Source organism: Alosa alosa, chromosome 6, assembly GCF_017589495.1.
Source record: "Alosa alosa isolate M-15738 ecotype Scorff River chromosome 6, AALO_Geno_1.1, whole genome shotgun sequence".
NCBI classification, from domain to species: Eukaryota; Metazoa; Chordata; class Actinopteri; order Clupeiformes; family Clupeidae; genus Alosa; species Alosa alosa.
Window position 1 is genome coordinate 11,367,682 of NC_063194.1, and position 25,765 is coordinate 11,393,446.

Genomic DNA, 25,765 nt, shown 5'->3' on the forward strand with positions numbered 1-25,765 from the left:
TTATTATTGAGGAATACAAAGATATGTATGCTATTTATTGAGGAATATGAAGATATGAATGCTATATTTTGGTAACTGACAATATGAGTTTCATCCTACTGTAGTTCTGAGTAAACACCAAAATGAGAACAGATATGCGACTAGGTGAAACATACTAAGCTCATTTATTGACCCTCCAGTACAATCCAGATACATCTATCTACATCTATCAAGCAACATACAAGAAATGAATAAATACATTTTTCCTTAAGTGGTTTAACTGATTAATTTAATCAACATTCATCACATCGAAAGTATTGACAAGTATTTTCCCAACTCCAGTTGCACACAAGTATCACACAGTCTGAACACTAAAGAGTCTAATCACTACTCTTCTTTTTTCCTGCTCCAAAGTATTCTTTAAAAAACAATAAAGCCAGTGAAGACAACAAAAGGTTTTCCATTCCAGAAAACACAACACATTGTACACACAGCTGGAAAACACAGCTGACAAAGGAATAGATTTCACTCTGATTAAGCTCAAATCCTGTGGACTTTTGCTCTATCATGGCCAGATCCATGCCTTGGCCAATTGCATTATGCGATAATTTGTTTTAAACACTATTACACTTAAAATACATAGCAACATTGAGACACACACTATCCCATCAATGGGTTAAATTCACAATGGGTTCATTTATTTTACATGTCAAGTCAAGTCAAGTCAGTTTTATTGTTAAAGCGCATTTAAACATGCACAGAGTGCAACCCAAAGCGCTCCACAAACAAGAGACATAACAAGACAAAAGATGCCGGATGGAGCGGCGTAGTGACATCAGTGCCCATGACATCAAGACATGACAAATACATTTATTTATATACATTTACATGTAAATGATCTTCATTTTTAAAAATTCACTTTCTGATATAGTTAGATATAGTTACATATCTGCTGCAAAATAATGTGGTGCATTTACACTATATGTTTGTATATTTATATATTTAAAATATATAGACATTTTTGAATGACAAAAAAAAAAAAAAAAAAAACATTGAGTATACTTTATATATTTTTGCACTTAGGCCTATACACAAGTGCTTTAAAAAAATAAAATGCATTGTGATATCCATTTTACAGAAATACAGGGAGAAAAGCATTCACAAGGGTTGGCTGGAGATAATTTGCTGGTATACAAGTATTACTGTGATGCTACAAGAGGCCTTTGTCAAGAATATGAATATAATGGGGATGCTTCATTGGTTTTGGTGATGGAATGTTGCAAAAGGGTTTTTTAAATACTGGGTTAAACAGAATTCTAGCATTGCTGTGCCTTAAATCTCTCATTACAATCGAAACATTGTTCCTCTTCTGATCTAAAATATGGCTCTTGTTATCTACAGTAGGTGACTCTAGCTTGACAGAGTGAGTGGACAGAGCAAAGGCATGTTTTGAACAAGTTTGTCAAACCTCTCTGAGTGGTGCAACTGTTTTGCCAAAATACAACAATGGGTTAGGCTACTTTTCATGGCTGTATATCTGACACTGAAATATAGGCTGTATACTGTAAAGTTTATTGTGTCAAATTTGGCCAGTGTGAGCTGTGACAAAAAAAAAAGATTATTTAGACCATTTTAGAGAAGGACGCCATACTTAGATATTTAATACCTTCTCCAGACCTTTATAGGCTCCTGAAATGTGAAAATTATTTGGGTGCTCTCTTGACAGGCCTTGAGAGTTCCCAAGTGTTCTGAAAACCAAGAAAGATTTCCCGTACAGTAGCATATCCCAGTAATCAAGGTGGAGCATTTCATGTTTGTATAGGGAGCCTTTGTAAGGTGTGAGGGACATGCAAAATAACCACTGTAGAAGAGAGTTGAAAATGCTTATGAGATAAGTGTCTTTTGCTTGAGGGCAAATGGTTAATCATCTGATGCTCTGGCAGGTCTGAAAGCTGTAACTGGCTATAGACTCAGTAGATTATAAGAAGCCATTAGTGAATAAGTAGGAAATCCACACATTTCTATGGTTCTTTATTAGGAGACCCAAGACACTGTGGTCCTCTGTAGCACTCAACTGGCCTGGTTACAAACCAGTTAAACACAGAGTCAGGCGATCAGTAATTCATTTTACTGCACACAAACACCAAAGGTCATGTATCTTAGGGTAAAAATGAAGCATTCTCACAAGAGTGTGTTTGTGTGTAACATCTCATGAAGAATCTTGGCTGTGATTCTTCTCCCTTTGAAACTGCTCACTGAAGTTTCTTTAAAAAGGTGAGCAGCACACTGTAACATTATCCCCTTCACCCCTGAAGTCGAAGGCAAGCTGGTACAGAAAAACACAAGGCCTACTCGCCAAATCACTCCTGACCAATGTCATCAACATACAGATAAACTCCTGAAACACGTAAGTCTCCAACCCTCCCACAAATGTAAAAGGCCCTTAATCCAAATTTAGTAACATGACCAGCCCATTTGATCTCATTCACCACAAAGATCCCAAACACCACCTAAAGCCCTGACATTATATTCATACCCAGATCCCCAAAGATGACCCAGATCCCCACACCCAGTAGCTAACTGCCACTCTGAGACAACACAACTCAAGCCCACCCAACAGCTACCATCGCAACACAGCCACAACAAAGTCCCTGATAACCTAGCCCAGAGGTCCCCAACTCATCCACACTGAGTGATATACAATAATACAGACGGCATCATGCCAGCCTAGACACAACATAACACAACTGCACTCAGTAGTCTTGGCTCTGGTAGCCACCGGAGCCATCGTAGCCCGCATCCGTGTTGGCCGGGGCCTCCATGTCAGCAGTGTAGCCGGTGTACTCCGTGCCAGCAGGGGGTGCTGCGTTTGGATCCTGACTGGGGTCGGCGTATTCCTGGTTGAAGAGAGACGAGTCGGCCCCCTGTTTGTACTTCATGAAAGCCAGGAATGCCTGAATAGCCTTCAGACCGGGAAGAAGAGGCAGGAGGGATGCATGATGAAGGATGGGGAGGAGAGGAGAGCAGACCAGAGGAGAAGAGAAGAGAAAAGAGGAAAGGAGGGATGTATGATGAAGGATGGGGAGGAGAGGAGAGCAGACCAGAGGAGAAGAGAAGAGAAAAGAGGAAAGGAGGGATGTATGATGAAGGATGGGGAGGAGAGGAGAGCAGACCAGAGGAGAAGAGAAGAGAAAAGAGGAAAGGAGCGGACATGGGATAGCAAGGATTTGATAGCAATAGGTTGCAATGGAGTAGAGTGAAAGGGCATAGAATCATTTTAAATGAAGAGAATTTGTAAAGGAAACCAGCGATAAAGTGGTGCAATGAATCAGTGGCAGGGCGAAGGTGATAGGGAGGGATTGGAATGGGAAGAGTGAGGGAAAGATAACAAGACAGAAGCAGAAAGAGTGAGATAAATTAGTTTTGATTAGTGCAGAGGATTACAGGCTGTTAGTCCGCTTTAAGTCGGAGGTGTCAAGACAAATTAATGCAGACATTGCAGATAGCCTACACACACACAAACACATACACACTCAAAAATGGACATAGAACTCAGAATTAAAATACGACTAATTAGACATAGTAGTAAAAATGTTTGGGTTGTTTAATACACATACAGCAAATATGAATGATTTATCAGTATAAACTTCCAAACAGATACCAGGAAAAACACTAACACACTCACACACACATAACTTACACAGACATGGCTAATTGTGCAAAATGTCAAGCACAATTTGACATGATTCAAAGCCAACAAAGTAATTTATAAAATTGGGAATTGTTATGGAGTTTCAGTGTAGATGTATAACCATACACACAAGCTCATAACTAGGCACTTCAGATGGAGCTGAAGACTGAATTCTATACAAGACCACAGGAATAACAAGTTAAAGGAGAAGGCAGCTAGTGCTACACTCTGAGGGCATGCTCATGGATTCTCTGTTACGGTGAGAACACTGAACTTAAGATCCTCCCTTTCTTCAGAGCAGACTTGGTGGAGTTCTTAAAGATCAGTGTTTGCTGTCCACATAGGGAGAACACAGAGCAACACTGTGGCACATGCACTGGTTCATGGCAGGATCCGATTCAGGTGTTTCCAACAAACACACTGACATGTTGTCTGGGGTCACAGACGAGAGGCAAACAATGTCACACAAGACCTGTAAAGCAACCATCTCTGCCTCATCACCAGCACTGAGTTGATGACTCACGGCAAAGTCTTATGCATAACAGTTACAACACAGCAGTTCATAGAGGTATATCTCGATGTTATGGTTTTAGAGAAACAGAACTGACAATTTTCAAGGTGACCATAAATTGTTTTAGATTATCTGGCAGTCTACTGTAAATTGTGTGCTAAAAGGATTTTAAATCCTAGTTCATGCATTCAGTCCATGGATACACAATGTGCTCAGGTGCTTAAGAAATGCAAAAATAGGTAGATTTATCCATGACGCACATCAAAAAGTCATCTAATTAACTTTTCAACATAAAACAAAAGGATACCTTTTAATAACCCCAGTAAATTGATATTTGAACCATTCACAGTAGTTTATAAACAGGTTACCTGTTACTGTATGCAAAAGAGGAGTAAACATAGTGTAACTGGTTCTTTGCTCTACACATAACCTGTCAATATTTGTTTAACAATGCAATCCTGTCCAATGAAATCAAGTGCCTAGCTCTCATTAACCAATGAGAGGTCAAATAGTCTTGTTACCATAGTTTCATACAGACTGTGAGTGAGAGATAATGACAGTGCTTTCATGAACTGGTATGTCTGAGTGTGGAGTTTTTTGTGCATAATGCTGTATATGACCACTACTGTGTGCAGATTTTGTTATAAGTGTGTGTGTGTGTGTGTGTGTGTGTGTGTGTGTGTGTGTGTGTGTGTGTGTGTGTGTGTGTGCGTGCCTGAGTGTGTGCATCTGTGTCTGTGTGTATGTGTGCATGTGAGTATGTGTGTCTGTGTTTATGTCTGTGTGCACCTGTATGTGTGTATTTGTGGTGAGACTATGCCTATGCTAGACGAGAGGTGAAGAGGTGTTTGGGGTGAACAGTTTGTTGTACTCCTCTTCAAACGACACTCTTTTGAGCCTCTCCAGGCCCAGCAGTGATAGTGCCCCCTGCAGAGAAACAGATTTGCCAACGCTAGTGTCAATCAAAGCTTTTCCACAGATACAGCGATCCACCTGAGCACTCCATCAACCTCTAATGCAACTATAATAAGAGGGGAACTAAGGTTTAATGCAGACAGCGTTCAGATCGAGGACCCTGAAGAGGCAACAGCAGCCAATCACAGAATGGAAGAAATGGGTTAAATATGTTGGCTGTGGCACAGCAAAGAGTTAAAGAATATTCCTTTTAGATGAGGAGGAAATCAGGAATCACAGAAAGCAAATAAAAACAAAAGAAAAAGAAGCAAATTGTTGAGCAATTGTTGGGCCTCCTTCGTGATGCAGATTAGGAAGAAAAAAGATAGGGCAGTCATTTGTGCTTGGAGATGATAAATTAAATTAATAAACCTAAATAATTGAGTCATACATTATATTGAGAAACGTGAGATTAATAGAAGCACAGGTGACAGTGAGTGCAAAACTCTCAAGATGAGTCTCGAAGGTTGAGAGACAGAGACTCAATAGCAAACACAGGCAGGAATTGAGTTGACAAAAATATCAGACACACATACAGACTCAATACAGGAGTGAGGCATACATGGGGCCTTAACAAGACCCATATTATTATAATCTCTAAAATATTATAATCTCTAATCCCACCTCTATCTATTGGGCTTTGTTCTTTCTTAACCAAATGTTTAGCACCTGTCTATTATGCATTCCAATGTGTGTTTTTTCTCACACCTACAAATAATAAACTGAACTTGAATACGACTTAAACTCTTTGAAGTGCTTTGGGGCATTGTCTAATTGTAAATGGTGCTTTGTAAATGAACGACATTGAAAGAAATTTAATTGAATTTTTAGGGTGTAATTTGAGTAAGGAGGAGGCTGTACAAACCCAGGTGAAGATGGAGAAGAAGGCAAAGGTGATGGAGGCCCGAGCCGCATCTGCCCCCTCCTTCAGTGGGTTGTCCTCCTCCTTAGACATCTGCCACTGGTTGGCCAGTAAACAGAAACCAACGAACCACATAAAGGACCAGAATGCTAAGGGAAGGAGAGGGAAAAGAGAGAGAGAGAGAGATTTGCCATTTAATGTACACTCCTTGAAACACTGATGTGAAAACACAATTTTCAAATTGCAAATAATTTATAGCTATCAGTACATGAAAAGTCATAGCTAGAGAAAGAGAGAGAGAGAGAGAGAGAGAGACAGACAGAGAGGTAGAGAGAGAGAAATGCCACTTAACTGATCAAACCAACAAGCTGAAATCTCCCTTTTAAAATCATATGTGTGATACTGCATGCTCTTGATAACTCTCAAGCAGCCCATCCAAATCCCTCTTGTATGCAGATTTAAGTGCTTTTCAGTAGGTGATGTTAACCTCCAGGGGGCGCAGTTGACTGTGAAATGGATACTTGTGGTACTGTAGATCTGTTCATAATCCCTTCACCGTATCAATAAAAAAACAACAGGAAAGGCCTATTCTGCCCTGCCCTGTCTGTAAGAAATCTGACTGTTGCTAATCCCACCGGAAGTGCATCAACAGCACAGGATTTTAACAAAATCATATTCCTTGGTCCACTTTATATTATTGAGTCTAAAATTACACCAGTTTATTACACAGTGTATTGAACCACATTAATCACAAATGCACTATAGACACTCTCAAAGACACAATGATTTACTCTTTGTGTAAAAGTGTGTCTCTTTGTGTTTAGTCAGATTTTTTTTTTTCTTTTTCGCATGGACAATTTTCCGTCAAGGATTCCCGTGACACTGAAAGACCGGGGTACACGAAACTTGGTGGGCATGTAGCCCCACGTTTTGATCTGTAGCCCCCCCGCTGAACTGGACCCCCTGAAAGGAGGGTAGGGCATACAGTTTTCTTAAGGGGCCATGTCAACCCATTCCATAACCACTCATTTCATGTATAGCGCCACCTAGTTAAAAACAAAAAAGTAAAAATGAGGTGTTGTAATCGCAGGTATCTGTGACCTAACATGGTCAAAACTGCACGAAATTGGAAGTGTAGGATCATTATGACACCCTCTGAATGCATGCCAAGTTTCGTGGAATTCTGTTCATGGGGGGCCATACAATAAATTAATTTATGTTACTGTACACCAGCTGGCCTGTAGGTGGCCGGACACAGTTTTCTGTGAATATCTCGAGAACCGTAGGGCCTAGGAGGACCACCTTTTTTGTATGTTGGTCTTAAGGGGCCATGTCAACCCATCCCATTACCACTTATTTCATGTATAGTGCCACCTAGTTAAAAATTAAAAAGCAAAAAATTAGGTGTTGTAATCACAATATGACATGGTCAAAACTGCACAAAATTGAAAGTGAAGTATCATTATGACACCCTCCGAATGCACGCCAAGTTTCATGGACTTTCGTTTTTGGGGGGCCATACAATAAATTAATTTATGTGTACATTTAGTGACTGTACACCAACAGAGTTTTCTGTGAATATCTTGAGAACCGTAGGGCCTAGGATGACCAAATGTTTGCGTCAGTTTGCCTCCAGGGGTCATGTAAACCCATTCCGTATGCACACATGAGCATAACCAGATATTCACACACACACACATACATTCACAGTAATCATACGTATGACACATACACACACAGTAGACATATGTACGCATGCATGCACATGCACACAAACAGGCACACACACAGGCACACCCACAAGCACATGCACACACACACGCACGCACACACAACACACACACACACAAACATAAACACCTACACGCACACATGCACACAATTCAAGAATTTCTCAGAATTATGAACAGGCAAGATGGGGGTGGGGTTGTATACAATGTATTTTACATGTGAAATCTATGAACTAATCATGTTTTGGTACTTGTTGTCTAGCAGATACCAGTAAGAATTGAGTGTGCATAATGCAATTCAGTGAGACAGTTAGAATCCTATATGCCTTTCACCTTTTGTTTTTAGCCTGCAGCCAGACCAGCAGATACCCTAACTTTGCTGAATTACTGAAGCTAAGCAGGTTTAGTTTAGCCTGACATAGTCATACTCAATTCTAGTCAGAATATGAGTCTGATACTGCTCCATTGGGACGCAATTATGGGGCGTGTTTCAACCAATTGGATAGACCTAACCAATCAGAGCAACAAAATAGCTTACCGTGAGGTGTAGGAAGAAAACACACGAACCATCCTTCTTCTCCACAAATGCCTTAACGTTGTTTTCTGGTCTTTTGTAAAAGTTAGTGCCATCAATAACTCCTAGCCTAGGCTACAACACTCATTAGCGAAATCTAAGAGATAGCCTACGTAGTAGGGTAGGCTATTAGGAAAAAACTGATCGCCTATATCCCCTCCGTTTTTTAAAATAATTCTGTTGAACACTGATATGCTACAAAGATGTTAAACAGCTGGGAAAGGCTGTCGCAAATCCCTCAAACAGGTGGTCAATCAGAGATTTCAAACGAACGAGGGAACATGTTGCAATGCAACAGTGCTGTTTTCCCTTGATGAAAGTGAAACCACGAGTTTTCCCACATCTCAACTTTGGCCAAAGTTTTCAGAAATAATCGTTTTCAGTGATAAAACCTCATTAAATAATATGCATTTTCCATATGGGGTCTTAAAAGCCATGTATCCTTCTAGCCACAGCGTTTTTGTTTCAAACATACAGTAAGCCTAATCTAAGCGTGCTCAGATGATGTGATAGACAGGCACTGTTGCTCACCTGTCCATCATCGTAAAGCCCGATTTGATTGGTCCGCCCGATTTAGGGCGAGCATACTTCCTCCACAATGGAGCAATGCCAGACTGAACTTCCCGACCTCAAATGTGGGCGGGACTAAGTTCGGAATGGCACCCAGGCTAGGCTTAGTTAGTACTTGGATAAGAAACCTCCTTGGAAGAGTAGGTTCCTGCTGGAAGCGGTGTTGGTGGCTGGCCAGTAGGTGGCACTCTTCCCTGTGGCCAAAAGCCACCAAACAAATATCAATCCCAATGTTCTATTGCAGTGACAGGGACACTGTTCTGCAGGAGATGTTTTCCTTTGCATGAATGTTAAACACACGACACGCACAAACACGCACACAAACACATAAACACACATACAAACACACACACATGCACCCACACATACAAACACACCTACATACACAAAAACACACACACACACTCACACAAAAAAACCACACACAAAACCCATATACAAAAACAACCACACTCTGCAGACACTCAATTACAAACACACAAAAAAGGAACAAAGTAGGAAATGAACACAATTTGACAAGCGTGACTTATTTTTCTGGAAATAATGTGCTGGACTGGGCAGCGGTCATATTTTGTACCGCTCTGCGGTACATCTAGTTCAAGCTAAGGAACCCCTAGGCCATTACATTTTGCATTCCTATTGCAAATTGAACTGAACTTCTAGTACAATCGAGAGCATCCTCCCCAACTTTGTTACAGTATGGTATGGCAACTGCTCTGCCTTTGCCCAATGCATCATCGGTTCCTCACTCCATCAAAGACTGTTCTCACCCCAACCACAGACTGTTCACTCCACTCCCCTCTGGGAGGCTTTACAGGTCTCTCCGCACCCGAACCAGCAGGTTCAGAGGAAGCTTCCTCCCTGATGCTGTCACCCTACTGAACAACCAACCAACCAGCATATTGCATGTTTCTGCTTTTTTGCACTTCTGGTTAAACGCAAACAGTATTTCGTTCTCTCTGTATACTTGTACTCTGCACAATGACAATAAAGTTGAATCTAATCTAATTTAATCTATAGCCAATTAAAAATTATACTTCCAGCACTGTCTTATTTGCACTGATATAAACCAGCCTTTTAATAATGTAAATGAAATTAAAGGACAATTCCGGCGCAAAATGAACCTAGGGCTTAATAACACATGTGTACCGAGTTCGACCGTTCGCTGGGATTTATTTTCATGCTAGTCGAATGTGACCAGTTTTATTGCAAACTGCTAATTAGCATTTAACGCTAGCTTTCGGGGCACACGTACAGCAAAAATAAATCGCCATTTCTATACCACTAACAAGGCTCAAAATAGCACCACACTTACACAGTAGCATAATGAGGGTTTCTACATGTAAAGCATTGAGAACTTTGTAAGTGTACAGGCAGTTTATTAAAAAGAAACACATTACCGTTCACGTCTGGTTTACATATACAGGCAGGCGCCTTGGGAAAACAGAACTCTGGCATGTGAAAGCGGCAACCATCAAAAGCCGAGTTAAGATCAAACATCCAGATAAAATGTTCAGATCTTGAGTTTTCGATCGTCATATATTTAATTTCCATTCATCACAGAGTTCTCAAAATCACATACTGTATAAGGTGTGTTAGAGTGTCTAGTTTCGTAATTAAAAAAAAAGAGCTAAAAACGTAATATTATGTTTTTGGCACTCAATGAGTTAAGAGCTAAATTAAAAACACATTTGAGTGAACACACTTGGTCAAACGCTGTAGAGTAGTGGTTTATTGATCCAGACTACACTTAAGCTATTCTCTGGATGTCTGCCCACCCCCAGCCACAGGCGGAAGGGCATCACAGATGGCTTCACTAGAAGCCTATGGGAAGGTAAGCTGCACTCTTAAAGAGTAAGGACTCCTCAACAAAGAAATGAACACCTACTGGATTACAGAATAATTATCAAAGAGGGACGGCGTGTTTGAAGTAAATAATATAAATCACTCGTCATGTTTTTTTAGTATCAAGTGCACTCTGCTTTTATCATGGCTCTACACTTCCTGAGACAACTGCTGGGAACTTTCAATACATGTGGCAATAGGTAATGTTAGGTACCATGGAAATCCAGAGTTCTCGCGAGAGCACAATTTGAATTGTGTCTGCAAGAGACTCTGGCAATGTGTAATGATGCACATTACTTTTGCCCCTTGCATCGCGGTGAACTAATCACATCGGTGTATCTGATATAGGCGGAGCTAAACAGCTAAACATTGGTCGTAGTGTTATCCAATCTTTGTAGATAACCAGGGTCTGGATTTTCCAGGCTAAATGTTAGGTACATTGTTAAGTGAATTACTAAACCAGTCCACCTGAAATTGTTCAGTTCTTGATATTTGAAGCAGTGCTACCTAAAAACTGCACAGTGATAGTCAGATGATACCAAAGGACCTGTACACAGACCCCTTTCAGGTGGTTAAAAATAATCACAATGAGGATATCAACATAATACAGATACTCTTTTCTCAATACAATGGTCTGTCATCGAACAAGTGCAGTGACAAGGAATCCAAAAGTGTTTCCTACTCACCTGAGACACCGATGTCTGCCAGGACGGCCTTCTTGCGGTCCTTGACACTGCTGATCTGGGGGAAGTAGATGTCCAGCGCCAGGAAACCGGCGCTGCAGAGGAACGTCAACGTTCCCATGCCAACACCATAGTTACAGGCATTCTGGTTGCGGTTGAAGATGCAGTATTCTTCAATCTCGTCCGGTCGGTTGACGTAGCCCTCATTAGCAATACAGCCAAAAATGACTACGGAGAAAAGCTGTGGAGAGTTGAAGACAAAAGGGAAGATGAAGAGAAAGAGAGAGAATAGATTGGGAGAAAAAAAGAAAAAGAAACAACAGAGAAAGAGAGAGTGGGAATTTGTACTTGTTATGTTCTTACTTGGTTATGATTTGATGAGTATGATTATATTCGTACTTGTTATGTACTCTATCAGTCAAAAGTTTGGAGACACTTAGACATTTCCATTCCACTCCATATAGACAGAATACCAGCGATTATTATACCAGAGATTATTTGCATTGTTTTTTAATCAGGGCAGCAGTTTTCAGATTACATTATGTGCTTACATAATTGCAAAAGGCTTCTCGACTGTTGTAGAAAGAAAAGGCTGATCTTTAATGCAATATCTACATTGCCCATTATTAGCAACCATTCATCCAATGTAGCAAAGGCACATTCTGTTTACTAATCTGATATCATTTTAAAAGGCTAACTGAGAAAACATTGGAGAACCCCTTTTGCAATGATGTAAGCTCATAATGTAATTTGACTGACAGTGTTTATCATGTTTGTGTACAATGGGGGGACAATCTATATATAACTTGTGTTAATGGGTGTGTATGTCGTGTATGGTTGTGCATGTGTACACATATTATCCCCGTGCCAATCTGATGATATCACACAGTGTGTGTGGGCTTTCCTGGCAAAAACTGCCCTCCTGACATCTGGCCTCAGCAGCTGCCACTTAGCGTGTGTGTGTGTGTGTGTGTGTGTGTGTGTGGGGGAGGCTGTGAACAATCTTCAGTTGACACAATCCCCTCAGAACCCTCTCATCACAATGAAAGTCAGGCTTGTAATGTAGAAATAACACTGACCAATGTAACACAGTTATTATCAACTAGAAAATGTAATTTCGAGGAAATTACCAGTGCATGAAAATATAAACATACTGTATATTAACATAAAATGCAAAACAAACTTTTATTTGGAAACAGTTGGCAGGAGTCATAGTTGATAACAACTGACAGTTGAAATGTCTAAACAGTTAAATAGTTGAGTAGTTAAATTATTTAATAGTGAATTATTGTAGTGAGGACATTTATTTTGAAACAGTTGTGGGCAGAGGAAATAAGAACAGAATCTGTAGTCTTAAGAGAGCCAGATTGTATGCTTAAAGCCTGAGACAGAGTATATAGTTTAAAAGTTAAATTTAGATAGTGTAATGGATGTTGATAGACAGAAAGTTGAATGGATGTTGATAGGCAGATTGTTTAATGGATGTTGGTGGATAGTTTAATGGGTGGATGAGTGAATGGTTTGAAGAGGATGAATGGATAGAAAGTTGGATGGAATATGCCTTATATCCTTGTAGAATGGAGAGACACAGAGAGAGTTGGCCTAGTTAGTCAGCCCATGTTAAGTCTATGGGGGAAAAAGGCTTGTTTTTTATTAATATCTCAAAAAGTATAAAGTTTACAAAAGTGAAAAATACATTCCCCGCGTGTCCTTTTCAAGACCTACGTTACAAAGTTTGAACGAAGTTTCTACGTTAAACGGTTAAAGCTGAATTAGATGCAGAAATTTGGTGGGAAGAAGAAGAAGAAGAAGAAGAAGAAGAAGAAGAAGAAGAAGAAGAAGATTTTCATGCACTGTAATAACCTGACAACAAAGCTACAGTTATTTGTAAGAGCAATACAACTAATTATACAGGGGACCTGTCACCTAACTGATACCACCTGTACTGCCAAGCATGGTGAACAGAGCAGACATGTACAGTAAAAATATTACACAGACTCAGATCACCTCTCGACAGACAAAATTAAAGAGACAAATCAAGTACTAGTACACTACCTCCCTTCTAGACACTGGTGTGGTCTCACAGTTCCATATTGAATGTGTTAATTGCATATGTTTTAATCTATAGGACTGTTTAGTTAATAAGCCCATGGACCCATTAACATTTTATAATTTACACCAATATCATCCTCAATCAACTACTCCTGTTTGTGATGGCAGAGTTAGTGGGTTTTTTTCCGCTACTGTCATGACTGCACTGTATATAGTTGAACTGTAAGAGGAGAACTTACAATAATAGAACCATAACTATTCCTTATGGCCTTGTGTGTCCAAGAGCAATTTGTCAGTGCCTCTTCCATCACTGACCTAAACACATGGAGTAGAGGGGTTACAGTGGAAAAAGCTGCCACGATCAGTGCACCATCTACATAACAAAGTATCTGGCCTGGGTCCAGAGCCACTTGGAAAAAACTGTCAAAACATCTTTTCTCTGGTGAACGGCCAATAAGAAGGCTTAGTTTTAGTGAATCTGGGTGACTGAGAGTTGGCTTGCCTCTGATATCATGTCAACACCCCGTGAAGAACAAAGAATATATATATATAGGTCAATAGTTATAACTACAATTACCAATTTACCTCTGTTGTTGTGTTATTCCGCTATGTAGGATTTTAAGGATTTTAAGTCAATGTAATTAGCTAAATATGGTAAATGTTAGTGAGAGATAATGACAGTACTTTCATGAACTGGTATGTCTGAGTGGTGTTTTTTGTGCATAATGCTGTATATGACCACTATATTACTTTGTTATAAGTGTGTGTGTGTGTGTGTGTGTGTGTGTGTGTGTGTGTTTGTGTGTAACTGTGGGTACATTTCCTAAAAACATTCCAATATCATCTGCTGTCTCTTGACATTAACCCATTGTAACTTAACATGGATCATGTGATGTCTCATGCCATTAATCCATTGTAACTTTACAAGATCCACACAGGACAATTGAATAACTGTGTTAGGAACTTCAGTTACTGTACATGTCAACAGATTTCAGCAGCTCTAAGTTTCAGTGTCCTATATTATTAGCACAAGGTACTACAGGTCAGCTACCAATAGCTGATATTCCTGAGAGCTCAGCTGTGGGTCACACCGATTGTAAGAGTGACTCAGTAGGAACTTTGTAGTCTACACAAATATTTATGCTGCTGTCCTGAGAATTTTCAGTTTCTGTGGTAAGTCTGTGACAACTTTTTTTGCTACGAATTTTCCCGCAATTCGGAACTGCACAAAATCGCCTCATTTTTAGCTGTCTGTTGCAAAATACTTCAAGACAGCGATCTTCTGCTTCTTCTGTGAGGCGTTTGGAAAAATAGCTCCACAGTTTTACAACCCATGGTAAACACCTGTTGGAAAGCATCTTTTGCAGCAATTTTTGTGTGAGCATATCAGCGAACACCCCTGACCACTCGGTGAGTTTCACGTCTTTGTAAATGAAAGTTTAATGCGTTTTAGGAAGGATTGTTCCAGTGCACCTATGCAGCGTTGTGGAGGAGGGGGGGCGCTACCACAGAAATCGAAAATTCTCAGGACAGCAGCATATCCAAATTTCAATCTTAAACGTTATATTTAATCATAAACTATCTGAAAACAGGGCTTTAAGTGTAAAATACCGAAGCAAAATTTTGGGGTGATTTTTTTTGCCCCTTTGAGTTCACCTTTTTGAAGTGTTTTTCAGTCTCACTTGTGATCACCCTAACACACAGACTACACATACACATACAATAGACAGCCATTTAGCCTAGTAATTAGCTTAATATGTTCTTCTTGTTCTTCTTCTTCTTATTATTGTTATTAATAATAATAATAATAACAATAATCAATCTATCCTTGAATGATCATGAAGGGTGTTTTGATGGTGTTTGATGGAGCATAAGATGGCAGCGGCACTGTGGTGTCCGAGTTGGCACGGCATGTGTGGCACCTACACCTCAGGTCGGTTTGCCCTACATGCCCTCAAAAACACCAACGGTCTGGATCACAAGGATCCTGCGTCTCGCTGGAGCATGAAAGCGGGTATTGTGGAGGCTACCACGTGGGGTCCTGATCTTGTGATCATCAGCAGGGAGGCCTTTCATGCTCCACATTACAGCCTGATGGGATTTAGTGCATTTACGTGAATGTGCACTTGTGTGTGTGTGTGTGCACGCTTGTGTCTGTATGTGTGTGTGTGTGTGTGTGTGTGTGTGTGTGTGTGTGTGTGTATGTTATAGAGAGAGAAAGAGTGTGTGTGAGAGAGATTTAATGAGAAAGGGAATGGGGTGGTGTGAATGAGAGTAGTTGAATCTATACGCTATAGATTACTTAATTAGGTAGTGATGGCGGTGTGTGTGTGTGTAGGCGTGTGCTTGTGTGAGTTCATGCATATGTGTGCACAAATGTACGTGTGTGTGTGTGTGTGTGTTTTTGTGTGTGCGTGTGTGTATGTGTGTGTGTGTGTGTGATCAGTGCATGACTCAGGAGCTTGGATTTTTGAGTTTCCAACCCTTGGCTGTACAGTGGTTCTAACTAGGATGTGTTTGTTTTTAGTTAGGTCAATGTGACAAACATTACGCATTACACTCCAGAGGAGGCAACAGCACCTGAATAGTCACCGAGCCTCATCTGTGGACAGCTGAGAAGGCGAGTAGCACATAGTTATAGGACTTACTCCACTGACTGAGATTAAATGATAAAAGATCATCATGAGAATGACTCATACAATGTTAACTTATGTGAAGGACGAGGCAGCATACAGTATATTCCACTTTAGTCTACTCAACCTAGTCTTGTGTATTAATAGCAGATATGAACTTCAGTACAGTGCAACTCTAATATACTTTAAGCTAATTATGGTTACATGATTTACAAAACAGAACACAAAAATTATTGCCATGGTACTGAAGCGGTACTGTCATGTTCTCCTGCATCTCAATTTCTCTCTGTCTTCCTGCAGCTTGACTGCCACTTCTCCTCTCCTCCCCTCCCCCACAACCCTTCTGTTTTAATCTCTCTGACCTTGTGCTCATTGAGAGAGAGGGGGATAGAAACAGTGTGAGAAAGACAGACAGAGAGAAAGAGAGAGTTGGAGTAAGGGGGAAAGGACGTGTGAGAGAGAGCTACACTACATTAAAAAATTTAAAAATTATTAAAGGAAATGAGAAAGCAGAAAGGGAAGAGAAAGGAAGAGGGGGAGAAAGGGTGATAAAAAATGGTGAATGAGGGACTAAGAAGGAACGAGTAAAGAGCAGGAGAGCACAAGAGGAGAGAGGGAGTGAGAAGGGCAGGAGAGAGAGGGTCAGATTCTCTGAGTCACAAGACTAAAGGCCCTCTCCCTCCATCTCTCTCTCCACTCTCCCTCTATCCATTCCTCCGCCTCTCCCTCCATCCCTCCCCCCCTCTCTCCTTCATCCACAGTGATCATAGCTGCACTGACGTGTTCATGGCTGGTACATGCGCAGCTACATTTCCAGCCAGTTACACACACACACACACACACAAACACAGAGGGAGAGAGAGTGAGAGAGAGAGAGAGAGAGTGTGTGTGTGTGTGTGAGAGAGAGAGACATACTATCTATGCTATCAATCGTATACTGATTTAAACCACCAACAGTGGTTTATTTAATAGCTTTCAGGTAACACAATGTGGTTATTTTACCTTAAATGATGATGTTGATGCAATACTGGCATATTGTAAGGAGAATGGAATCTCTGACATTGTCCATGTGCTGGTATTGCACTATATAACAGAGATGGGTACCCAGAAAGTTGAACATTTATGAAAAAGGGGAATTCGCACATTGTGTTAACTTTAATGACTGAGAAAAATATGCTGGACACCATTCATATTCACTGACAATCATATTTATTTTTCAACACCTGCTTTGGTCTTTATATTCTGGAAAAATGTTGTTGATATTTAAGCTGCACAGCTGCTTAAATGACACCTTTCTCTTCCATGGTCCTAGAGTTAAACATTGATTGGCTGGAATAATCTATGGCTCCGAGCAAGCCATGTTGTTTGTTCCCTATTCGCACAGAACCAGGACTGTTGTTTTGAGCATAAACACTCAAAGGACAGCTATGATGATGGGTGATGAGGACCAAACATCTAAATATAACCTGTATTGGAATTGCGTATTGGATTTTAATCATAGACTGCATCTTGGGTATTGTGTACTTAACAGTTGCAAACTACTGGCACACTGTTGGACCACACAAATTGATGTTTAACACTGTGTGCAGCTTTAAAATCTTGTTCTTCTGTCAACAGCCAGTAGGACAGGTCGAAGCTCTGAAATGCTCTATTGACTGCATGGTCTCAGAAAAGACTTGGCGTCAGCAAAAAGAGTGTGTTGCTCAGTCTGACACACTTGCCTTGGTCTCCGACAGAAATCAATACCCCCTACCTCTCCAACCTGTGTTTAGGTGTTGCTCAATGTCTTCACCAGAGTTATGTTGAAGTCTTTTGTTCACCGGAACATCTTTTCCGAAATTGACAACTATCTTTGTATCATCGCAAGAATGAACAATGATTGTATATTCCAAAGCCATATCTTCCAAATGGTTTAGCCTTGGTATCGCAAGTGATGGTAAACTGCTGTTGATGTAGCTCCATTAGTGTGGAGCAAGAAGCCAACAATTCTTAGGAAGCTGAACATGCAATAATACAAATATACAATATCCTACTTGTACAGAGAGTCAGTCAGGATAAAAGTGCCAGATGAATAAAGTAAATGGAAAATGTAAACTCAGCAAAGATCTTTTTTATAAGTCTTTTTCATCTGTAAACATTCTATATACAACAATCTATATAAAGGCCAACCCTTAGAAAGGGTTTAACCCTTCCTACACAATATGGTATTAACCCTTAGTCCTATAGCTGTTCCCCTGGAATTCCAGGAATTCAATTGCTATATTCATCAACCAAATATTATGTCATGAGGATAATCAGACAATCACACATCACAATCTGCATTCTTTAGGTGGTTTATATAATGGCTGTGTTCAAACTATAATATCTATAGTCTACAGTACAAATGCATGTGAAAACACAGATGTTATATGATAGCCTTTAGCATGCTACCTAAATGTGTAAAAATTGATATCAGGGCTTACTGTTACATACAAAGCTCAGTATATCCAGTCAAGGTAAATTAGTATCTTGAGGATTTAAAAACATGAATATTTCCAGTCAAAAACTAAGTTGCTGCACCTTAAAGTGACGCTATACAAGAGTTTACTAATCCTGAGACATAGTTATTGCCAACTACTTTTATCATTTACCTTTCATCATAATGGTACTGGCTATGGTCAAGTGAGAAACAGATAAACACACCAGCTGCGGAGGCTATTCACCATGCAATTCTGTGCTCCAGGACAGAGCACTCCATTAAAAGACAAGAAAAGCTGCCACACCAATAACACTGGGAACTATATCACCTAAAGACACCACCTTAAGACAAGTCGAGGCCTACTGGTTAGGGCTTCGGACTTGTAACCGGAGGGTTGCCGCTTCGAACCCCGACTAGTAGGAACGGCTGAAGTGCCCTTGAGCAAGGCACCTAACCCCTTACTGCTCCCCGAGTGCCGCTGTTGATGCAGGCAGCTCACTGCGCCGGGATTAGTGTGTGCTTCACCTCACTGTGTGTTCACTGTGTGCTGAGTGTGTTTCACTAATTCACGGATTGGGACAAATGCAGAGACCAAATTTCCCTCACAGGATCAAAAGAGTAGATATACTTATAGTTATATTAGCATGCTAGTCACAGTGCTTTGTGTTTTACACAGTTTCGTAAAAACATACAAGGCGACTAAAGACTGGAACATCTCATTGTCCTCTCACTCATTTAATCTAAATGAAAGGGCATAGTAACAGGGCAGGAAAATGAGGCTTCTAGGTGGCTGTAGAAAATGTATGTCTAAAACAACACAACTTGTGTCAAATCAAATCATAATTAGTCAAGCATCTGTGATTATACAGCATGTACGCAAATAGTATCTTAAAGGTGGAGTCAGCAAAGTCACGTTTGTTTATATTTCATATTTACAATGGTTAGCATTTTTTTGGACACTTTGTCCAAACAACATACATTATATTTTAACCAAGGATGACAAACATGACAATTCATTTTTGAATTTTACAATGAGCATTATTAATGTGGATTAATGTAGAAACTGCCTGGTGAATAATCATGATGAATGGAATACACTACCCAACGCGAAAAGGAATGCAACTCTGACCAGGGTCAGCACTTCCTGGCTTTTTCGCAGGCAGATAATACGTTGTGGTGGTAGGCGTACTGTCTTACCCTCACTCATGATAACTTAAGTTGAGAATTCTCATGGTACATCTACCTACAATGTGTACAGTTAGAAAAATAAAAGAGAGAGAGAGAGAGAGAGAGAGAGAGAGAGAGAGAAAGGCATGATAACAGAAAGTGTAAGGACTTGGCTGCATTCAGCAAGGCACAGTCTCTATGTGATACCAGCCAAGGCAGAGGAAACCACACATTGATCAGTGACAACAGCTCAACAGACAACAGCTGACAATATCTCAGCTTCCTTTAGTCTTAAATTGTTGTACAATGTATTTTCTCTACTTTGTTTGATACAAGGAATCCAATTTTGAAATGCTCTTCTTATTTTAAGTCAATTTAAATCTAGTATCATAGTCATATTTAGCTCCTAAACTGAAAATATCTCTGAAAAAGTCACATTGAAATATTACTCAGGTCCCTAGACCCATATTTTACCTCCAAGGTATGCTTTTCTTTGTTGATTGGACAGGTCATTATCACTATAGTGTCAAAAATCACATGTTGTGACCAAAAGGACCATTGTTGAGGCCTTAAATAAACACAAATTCAAAACTATGCCACAGTAAAAAGTTACAGTATATTAGGCTTTTCACCATGTTAAGGATCAATATTATATTTTAGTCAAATAACACAAAAAAACCCAATTCATACTTAAACCATAGACTTTCTAATGAGGAGACACAGCACTCAAAAAATCCTCCATAGAAATGCAAGAGCTTAGTTTGTAACAGCAATATGGCAGTTGTCTACGCAAATCACACTCCTTCTGCGGCAAAATGTTGACATGTGAATACATTGAGCCAATCATGTGCTGTGTTGTGAATACATTGAGCCAATAATGTGGTGTGTTGTGAAGACATCGTGCCAATCATGTGTTGTGATCTCACCGCTGGAGCAAAATTGGTGTTGTGAAGCCTCTCAGAGCTGTGGATTGGATTTGGATCAGGGAAGGCATATGAAGATATTCCAATCCACCACATCTCAGAAATGCTGGGACCTCGCCAATGCTGGGACCCAATGCCAAGCACTACCCCTCTTCCATGCGTTCACATGATGTGACGTATCAGCAATGTATGGAATTGGCAAAAAAACTGCATGGAACGCGTGGGCAGCTTACCCAGAAGTCACCGACGCCCTCATTCTGATCACCCAACCAGCCATACACTGGAATCAGTGCACATGCAAGTTCTCAAATGCTGGACTGTACTCATTTATAGTAAGAACTGCGGTGTCAAGTCAGTCAATGAAACCCAGAAGCTTCTTTTCACTCATGGCCTCAAGTCCCTGAATTCAATCCCCCCAACCCATCATGCCTTATTCCAGCATGGAAAGCATGCCCTGCTCCTTGGGAATGGAATGACAGAACCAAAGTCTGGGTGCCATATTGGACAGATCTGGAAGATGCCAGCAAGGGATGCTCACTCCTCCTCAACTGTGGCTGTGTGGTTGCCTCTATGGGCAACTGTAAGTGCCACTGAGCTGGACTTTGCTGTACCACATTGTGCAAGTGTGAGGGAGGCTGTACTAATAATGATGAAGAGTGAAACCAAAAATCTTTGAATAAATACATGATGTTTAAGTATGAATTGTGTTTTTGTGTTATTTGACTAAAATGTAATATTAATCCTTAGCATGGTGAAAAGCCTAATATAACTTTTCACTGTGGCATAGTTCTGACGTTGTGTTTATTTAAGGCCTCAATAATGGTCCTTTTGGTCACAACATGTGATTTTTGACACTATAGTGATAGTGACCTGTCCAATCAACAAAGAAAAGCATACCTTGGAGGTAAAAATATGGGTCTAAGGACCTGAGTATTTTAATGTGACTTTTTCAGAGATATTGACAGTTTAGGAGCTAAATATGACTATAATACTACATGGAAATGGACTTAAAATAAGAAGAACATATCAAAATTGGATTCCTTGTATCAAACAAAGTAGAGAAAATACATTATACAACAATTTAAGACTAAAGGAAGCTGAGATATAACCTTTTCTCTTTTTTAGGGGGGCCATTTTGGATTTTATGGATAACTGCCACTAGGGGGGCCACCCCAACTTGTATCCATGGATTTTTAAAAACCTTAGGCCTATACCTAACACCCTGCCAAAAATCAAAAACTTATCCAGAAGTGCCCAATTTTCATGAATTGCATCCTAGCTAAGTGGACAAATGTTTTTCACATGTGCACAAAATATATCTGCAGGTAGGCCGATTTTTTTTACACACAGACAAATTAATTCCACAGCTACAAAACGGTTCTACACATGTGCAAATGTGTGCTGTATCATTGAAGACCATTTTTTTTCCGCACATGCACAACATATTTCTACAAGTATAAAGTTTCTGTGCACAAGCACAAATTCTTTTATACAGCTGCAAAACGCTATTACACATGTGAATATCTTTTCATAGGTACAAAATATTTATGGCGTTGTTTTGATTCCATAGACTTTCAGTTATAGGAAAGCCTGTGATGTTAATATGGACAATGTACTTGTCTGGAATCACAATCACCACGATTAAAGCATTAAAACGAAAGTTTTCTTGATGTTTTAAGCCCCCAACATTGTCAGCGCTGCCTGGAAGGCGCTATGGTTAGGCATGGGCTAAGGTTAGGGTTAGGGTAAGGATTAGGTGCCTTTAAGTCAACGGTGGCAGCACTGCCTGGAAGACGATGTTGGGGGCTCAAAACACCATCGAGCAAGTGAAAGAGAGACCAATAGAGCCGTGTGATACCAGATGCACAAGATCAGCTGAATAAAGAGAAAGGACAAAACGTAACTGTAGTGACCACTCCCTGGGATGAAAGATGCTCAGGCCTGCTTTCTGTCTGCATCCCTCTCTGTCTCTTTCTGTTCTAGGATCCCACCCCCACCCCCTTCAGGAGCATGTTCTATCTTCCTGATGAACTCAGATGGTTGTCATGCCAACACAGCAGCTCTCAATCAGCCAATCAGCAGCCAGATCAAGGGGGCCACCTCCCTCTGCAAAGGGAACAAGCCAATCAATAGAGGGTTTCAGATAGAACCATCTAGAGGTTCCTCTGAGGGTAATTAGGTGGAACATGTTCTAAGAATGCAAAGCAGCCCAGTGCACAAATTGGCATATGGCTAAACACTATTTCTGGTGTGCATATAACATGAACATCAAGAGACAGTTACTTAAGTTTATTTTTTTTGGTTTGTCTATTCGTACCCCTGTTACGAATAGCCTTGGCCACACAACTGGGCTATTCACACCCTGTTACATAACAACAAAAACATGTTGCTCGCGTGCCCAAAAAACATGGCCGACATTCGTTTTTTCGTCAGCAGAAAGTGAAGAATTCTGAACGGTTTCAGCACTAATATCTGTTCAAATCAAATTTGAGATGGAAAAGTTGTGTTTTATTTTCATAATCTTTGTTCAGTGAACACATACAACCGTTAGTTGCTAGCTAACAGACATTTCGTGAATATGACGTTCAGGCCTGTAAACTATAAGTTTGCCTGCAAACCTCAACTTCTTAAAGAATATAGCAGATAGTGCAGTGGTCACAGGCAAGGGCTGGTACGTGGGATACCGGTGTTCGATTCCCGCGTGATACATTTTGGCAGAGTGAGTGTGCATGTGTACCAACGTCTCTGGAGAGAAGGAGCGCAATTTGAACAAGAAATCGGTTCTCAAACGGAAGTTTTCATTGCAACAATTAGCTAGTTCATGCACCAGGGTGTAAATAGCATGCAGTACTATAAACACCAGGGTACGAATAGCATCCACTTCTAACTGTACATTGATGCAAACAGCATACCTTATTCAGAGTGTCTATTACACAGCTGAGCTATTCACACTCTGTTATGTAACAACAACAAAAAACATGTTGCTTGCTGATATTTGTACCAGACGAGGTACTAATAGAACACATTGCTGTGTGCACCGGGGTACGAATAGCATACACTGATATTTGTACCAGACAGGGTACTAATAGGACACATTCCTGTGTGCATCGGGGTGCGAATAGCATACATTGATATTTGTACCAGACTGGATACTAATAGGACACATTGCTGTGTGCACCGGGGTACGAATAGCATACACTGATATTTGTACCAGACGGGTACTAATAGGACACATTCCTGTGTGCACCGGGGTACGAATAGCATTCACTGCTAATTGTACCAGGGGTGCAAATAGCCTTACCCTTATTTTTTGTGGTCATTTGCTCTATTTAAGACATAATTTGTTGAGAGTAGTGGCCATTCTACTTGGAGCAGAATATAATGGGGTACCATTGGACACATCAACTTTGACACCGAACCTACCTCGCCTATCTTGCTGGACAGAGCAACATAGGGCTGAGAGGTATGTCATTCAGCACAAGCTCTTCCAAGCCTTCTGTGTTGGACCGCGGAGATATGCTGGCTTCCTGTAACGTCTTGGCCTTACTAACCTTTTAAATCTAAAACGGGTCTTACATTGGCTGAATTAAGCCCGAGCCCTCAAGTGGACAACGCCTTACCAGTTAGCAACAGGATGAGAAAGGAGAGAGAAGTACATACATATTGCCACATTACAGGTGCACGGATCAGAGCGACGTAGGCTACTCAACTGTGTGCATGATTACTGGTCACAGATTGGGTAGAGTAAGGTGCGGCGCGACCAAATGGCTCACGTGAGCGTGCCAAAAATAGATAGCCTAATCTCCGTTTTTCTCTACTCTATCTATTCCCAGCCGTTGTCTAATACAGAATAGAGAAAAGTGAGTGATTATTTCCACTCTCAGAAACGATAACAAACCAAACAGCAGCAACGTCCCAAACAACGAATAAAATAAATCCTTCTATCAGATGCCGGGCGAAAAAGCGTCCGGGGTTAAATGAAAGCGGTCACTTGGCAGCTTGATTTATAGATGCTATAATACAGGGTAAATTGTGTTATTGTATCTAATTTACAAAAATCGTATTTTTCGATATTAGCCTGCTCCTAAATGCAGACACCAACAGATAACAAAAAAAACATTGGTTGACCGGGCGCCACTAACCATGCTAAAAATAATTAAATTATGCCACTACATGACTTTCTGACGCACAACTAGTGCAGAAGTAAGTAGTTTGTATCGGATATGACCGAGTGCAGATTCATTACTGGTTACTTTATCACCGTAATCAGGTATCTGATATGTACAAGCAATGGAAACTCACCCAACATACTAGTCGGACAATTGTTTGAGGCTGCTGAAAGAACGTCAAAGGGTCAAATGCTCCGCCAGCCTTGCCTGCTCCGTACGCCTGCTCCATCCTCACCGGCGGTTTGTGGTCTCCACGCCACCTAGTTTCTTAAGACGAGTTCCGTAGCGGACCTTGGAGAACTGACCTTGATGATACTTCAACTTCGAACGCTGCAACGAAGATGAAGGTTGAACAGTTTCCTTTACCAGTCTAGCTAACTCCGATAATCCTCTGTCCCACGACCAGTTAGTGTTGTCCTTCTACACTGATATATCCACTTCCTTTCTCTCTTCTATTTCTCCCTGTTGGTCCCCCTCTCCCAATTCAAAGGTGGTTAGGAAAGTAAACACGTATCCTTGTGAGCACGAGAACGCGCATTATGCTGTCAAGCTTTTGACGCGCACGCCTGAGTCCTACGACCAAATGCACGTAGCCGATACACAACTATAAACGCGCTCCCGTTGCGCTCTAGCGCGCGCCAATGATTGCCGCAGTAGCAGTTTGTGAATATCGCCGATATACAATAGGCCTATTTATACAGTTCAAAACAAAACCGGTGACTTTCAAATCATATTTTTTAAGGATAATGCGAACCAGTCAATCAACTTAGGCGACCGGGTGTTCAGGCAAAAGTGTTCTGGTTCAAGTGTTCTGGTGTTGTTATTTTCTTACAAATGAATGCTACCCAATATAGAGCCTCGGTAGATGGTTGATTCAACGCAACTTATGCACAGCATTTTAAACTGCTCGACACTCTTTCGGTGTCTTATTCTAATGTTTTGTGTTATGCGTGCCATCTGGCGG

The 25,765-nt window shown here is 40.6% G+C and overlaps 1 protein-coding gene across 2 annotated transcripts; it reads right to left on the reverse strand.

Moving 5' to 3' along the window:
• Positions 1-25,391, reverse strand: syngr1a (synaptogyrin 1a). 2 transcript variants are annotated; one of them, XM_048245561.1, is made up of 4 exons: positions 24,935-25,388; positions 11,403-11,640; positions 6,001-6,146; positions 1-2,942 (listed from the first exon to the last, which is right to left on the reverse strand). In XM_048245561.1, the coding sequence occupies exons 1-4, from the start codon at positions 25,028-25,030 to the stop codon at positions 2,733-2,735; spliced, it is 690 nt and encodes a 229-aa protein (XP_048101518.1). In that variant the 5' UTR covers positions 25,031-25,388; the 3' UTR covers positions 1-2,732. The 2 variants fall into 2 exon arrangements, with proteins under 2 accessions (XP_048101518.1, XP_048101519.1); XM_048245562.1 differs by lacking the exon at positions 1-2,942 and adding an exon at positions 3,563-5,108 and having other exon boundaries at positions 24,935-25,391.
• Positions 25,392-25,765: the final 374 nt, after the last annotated feature.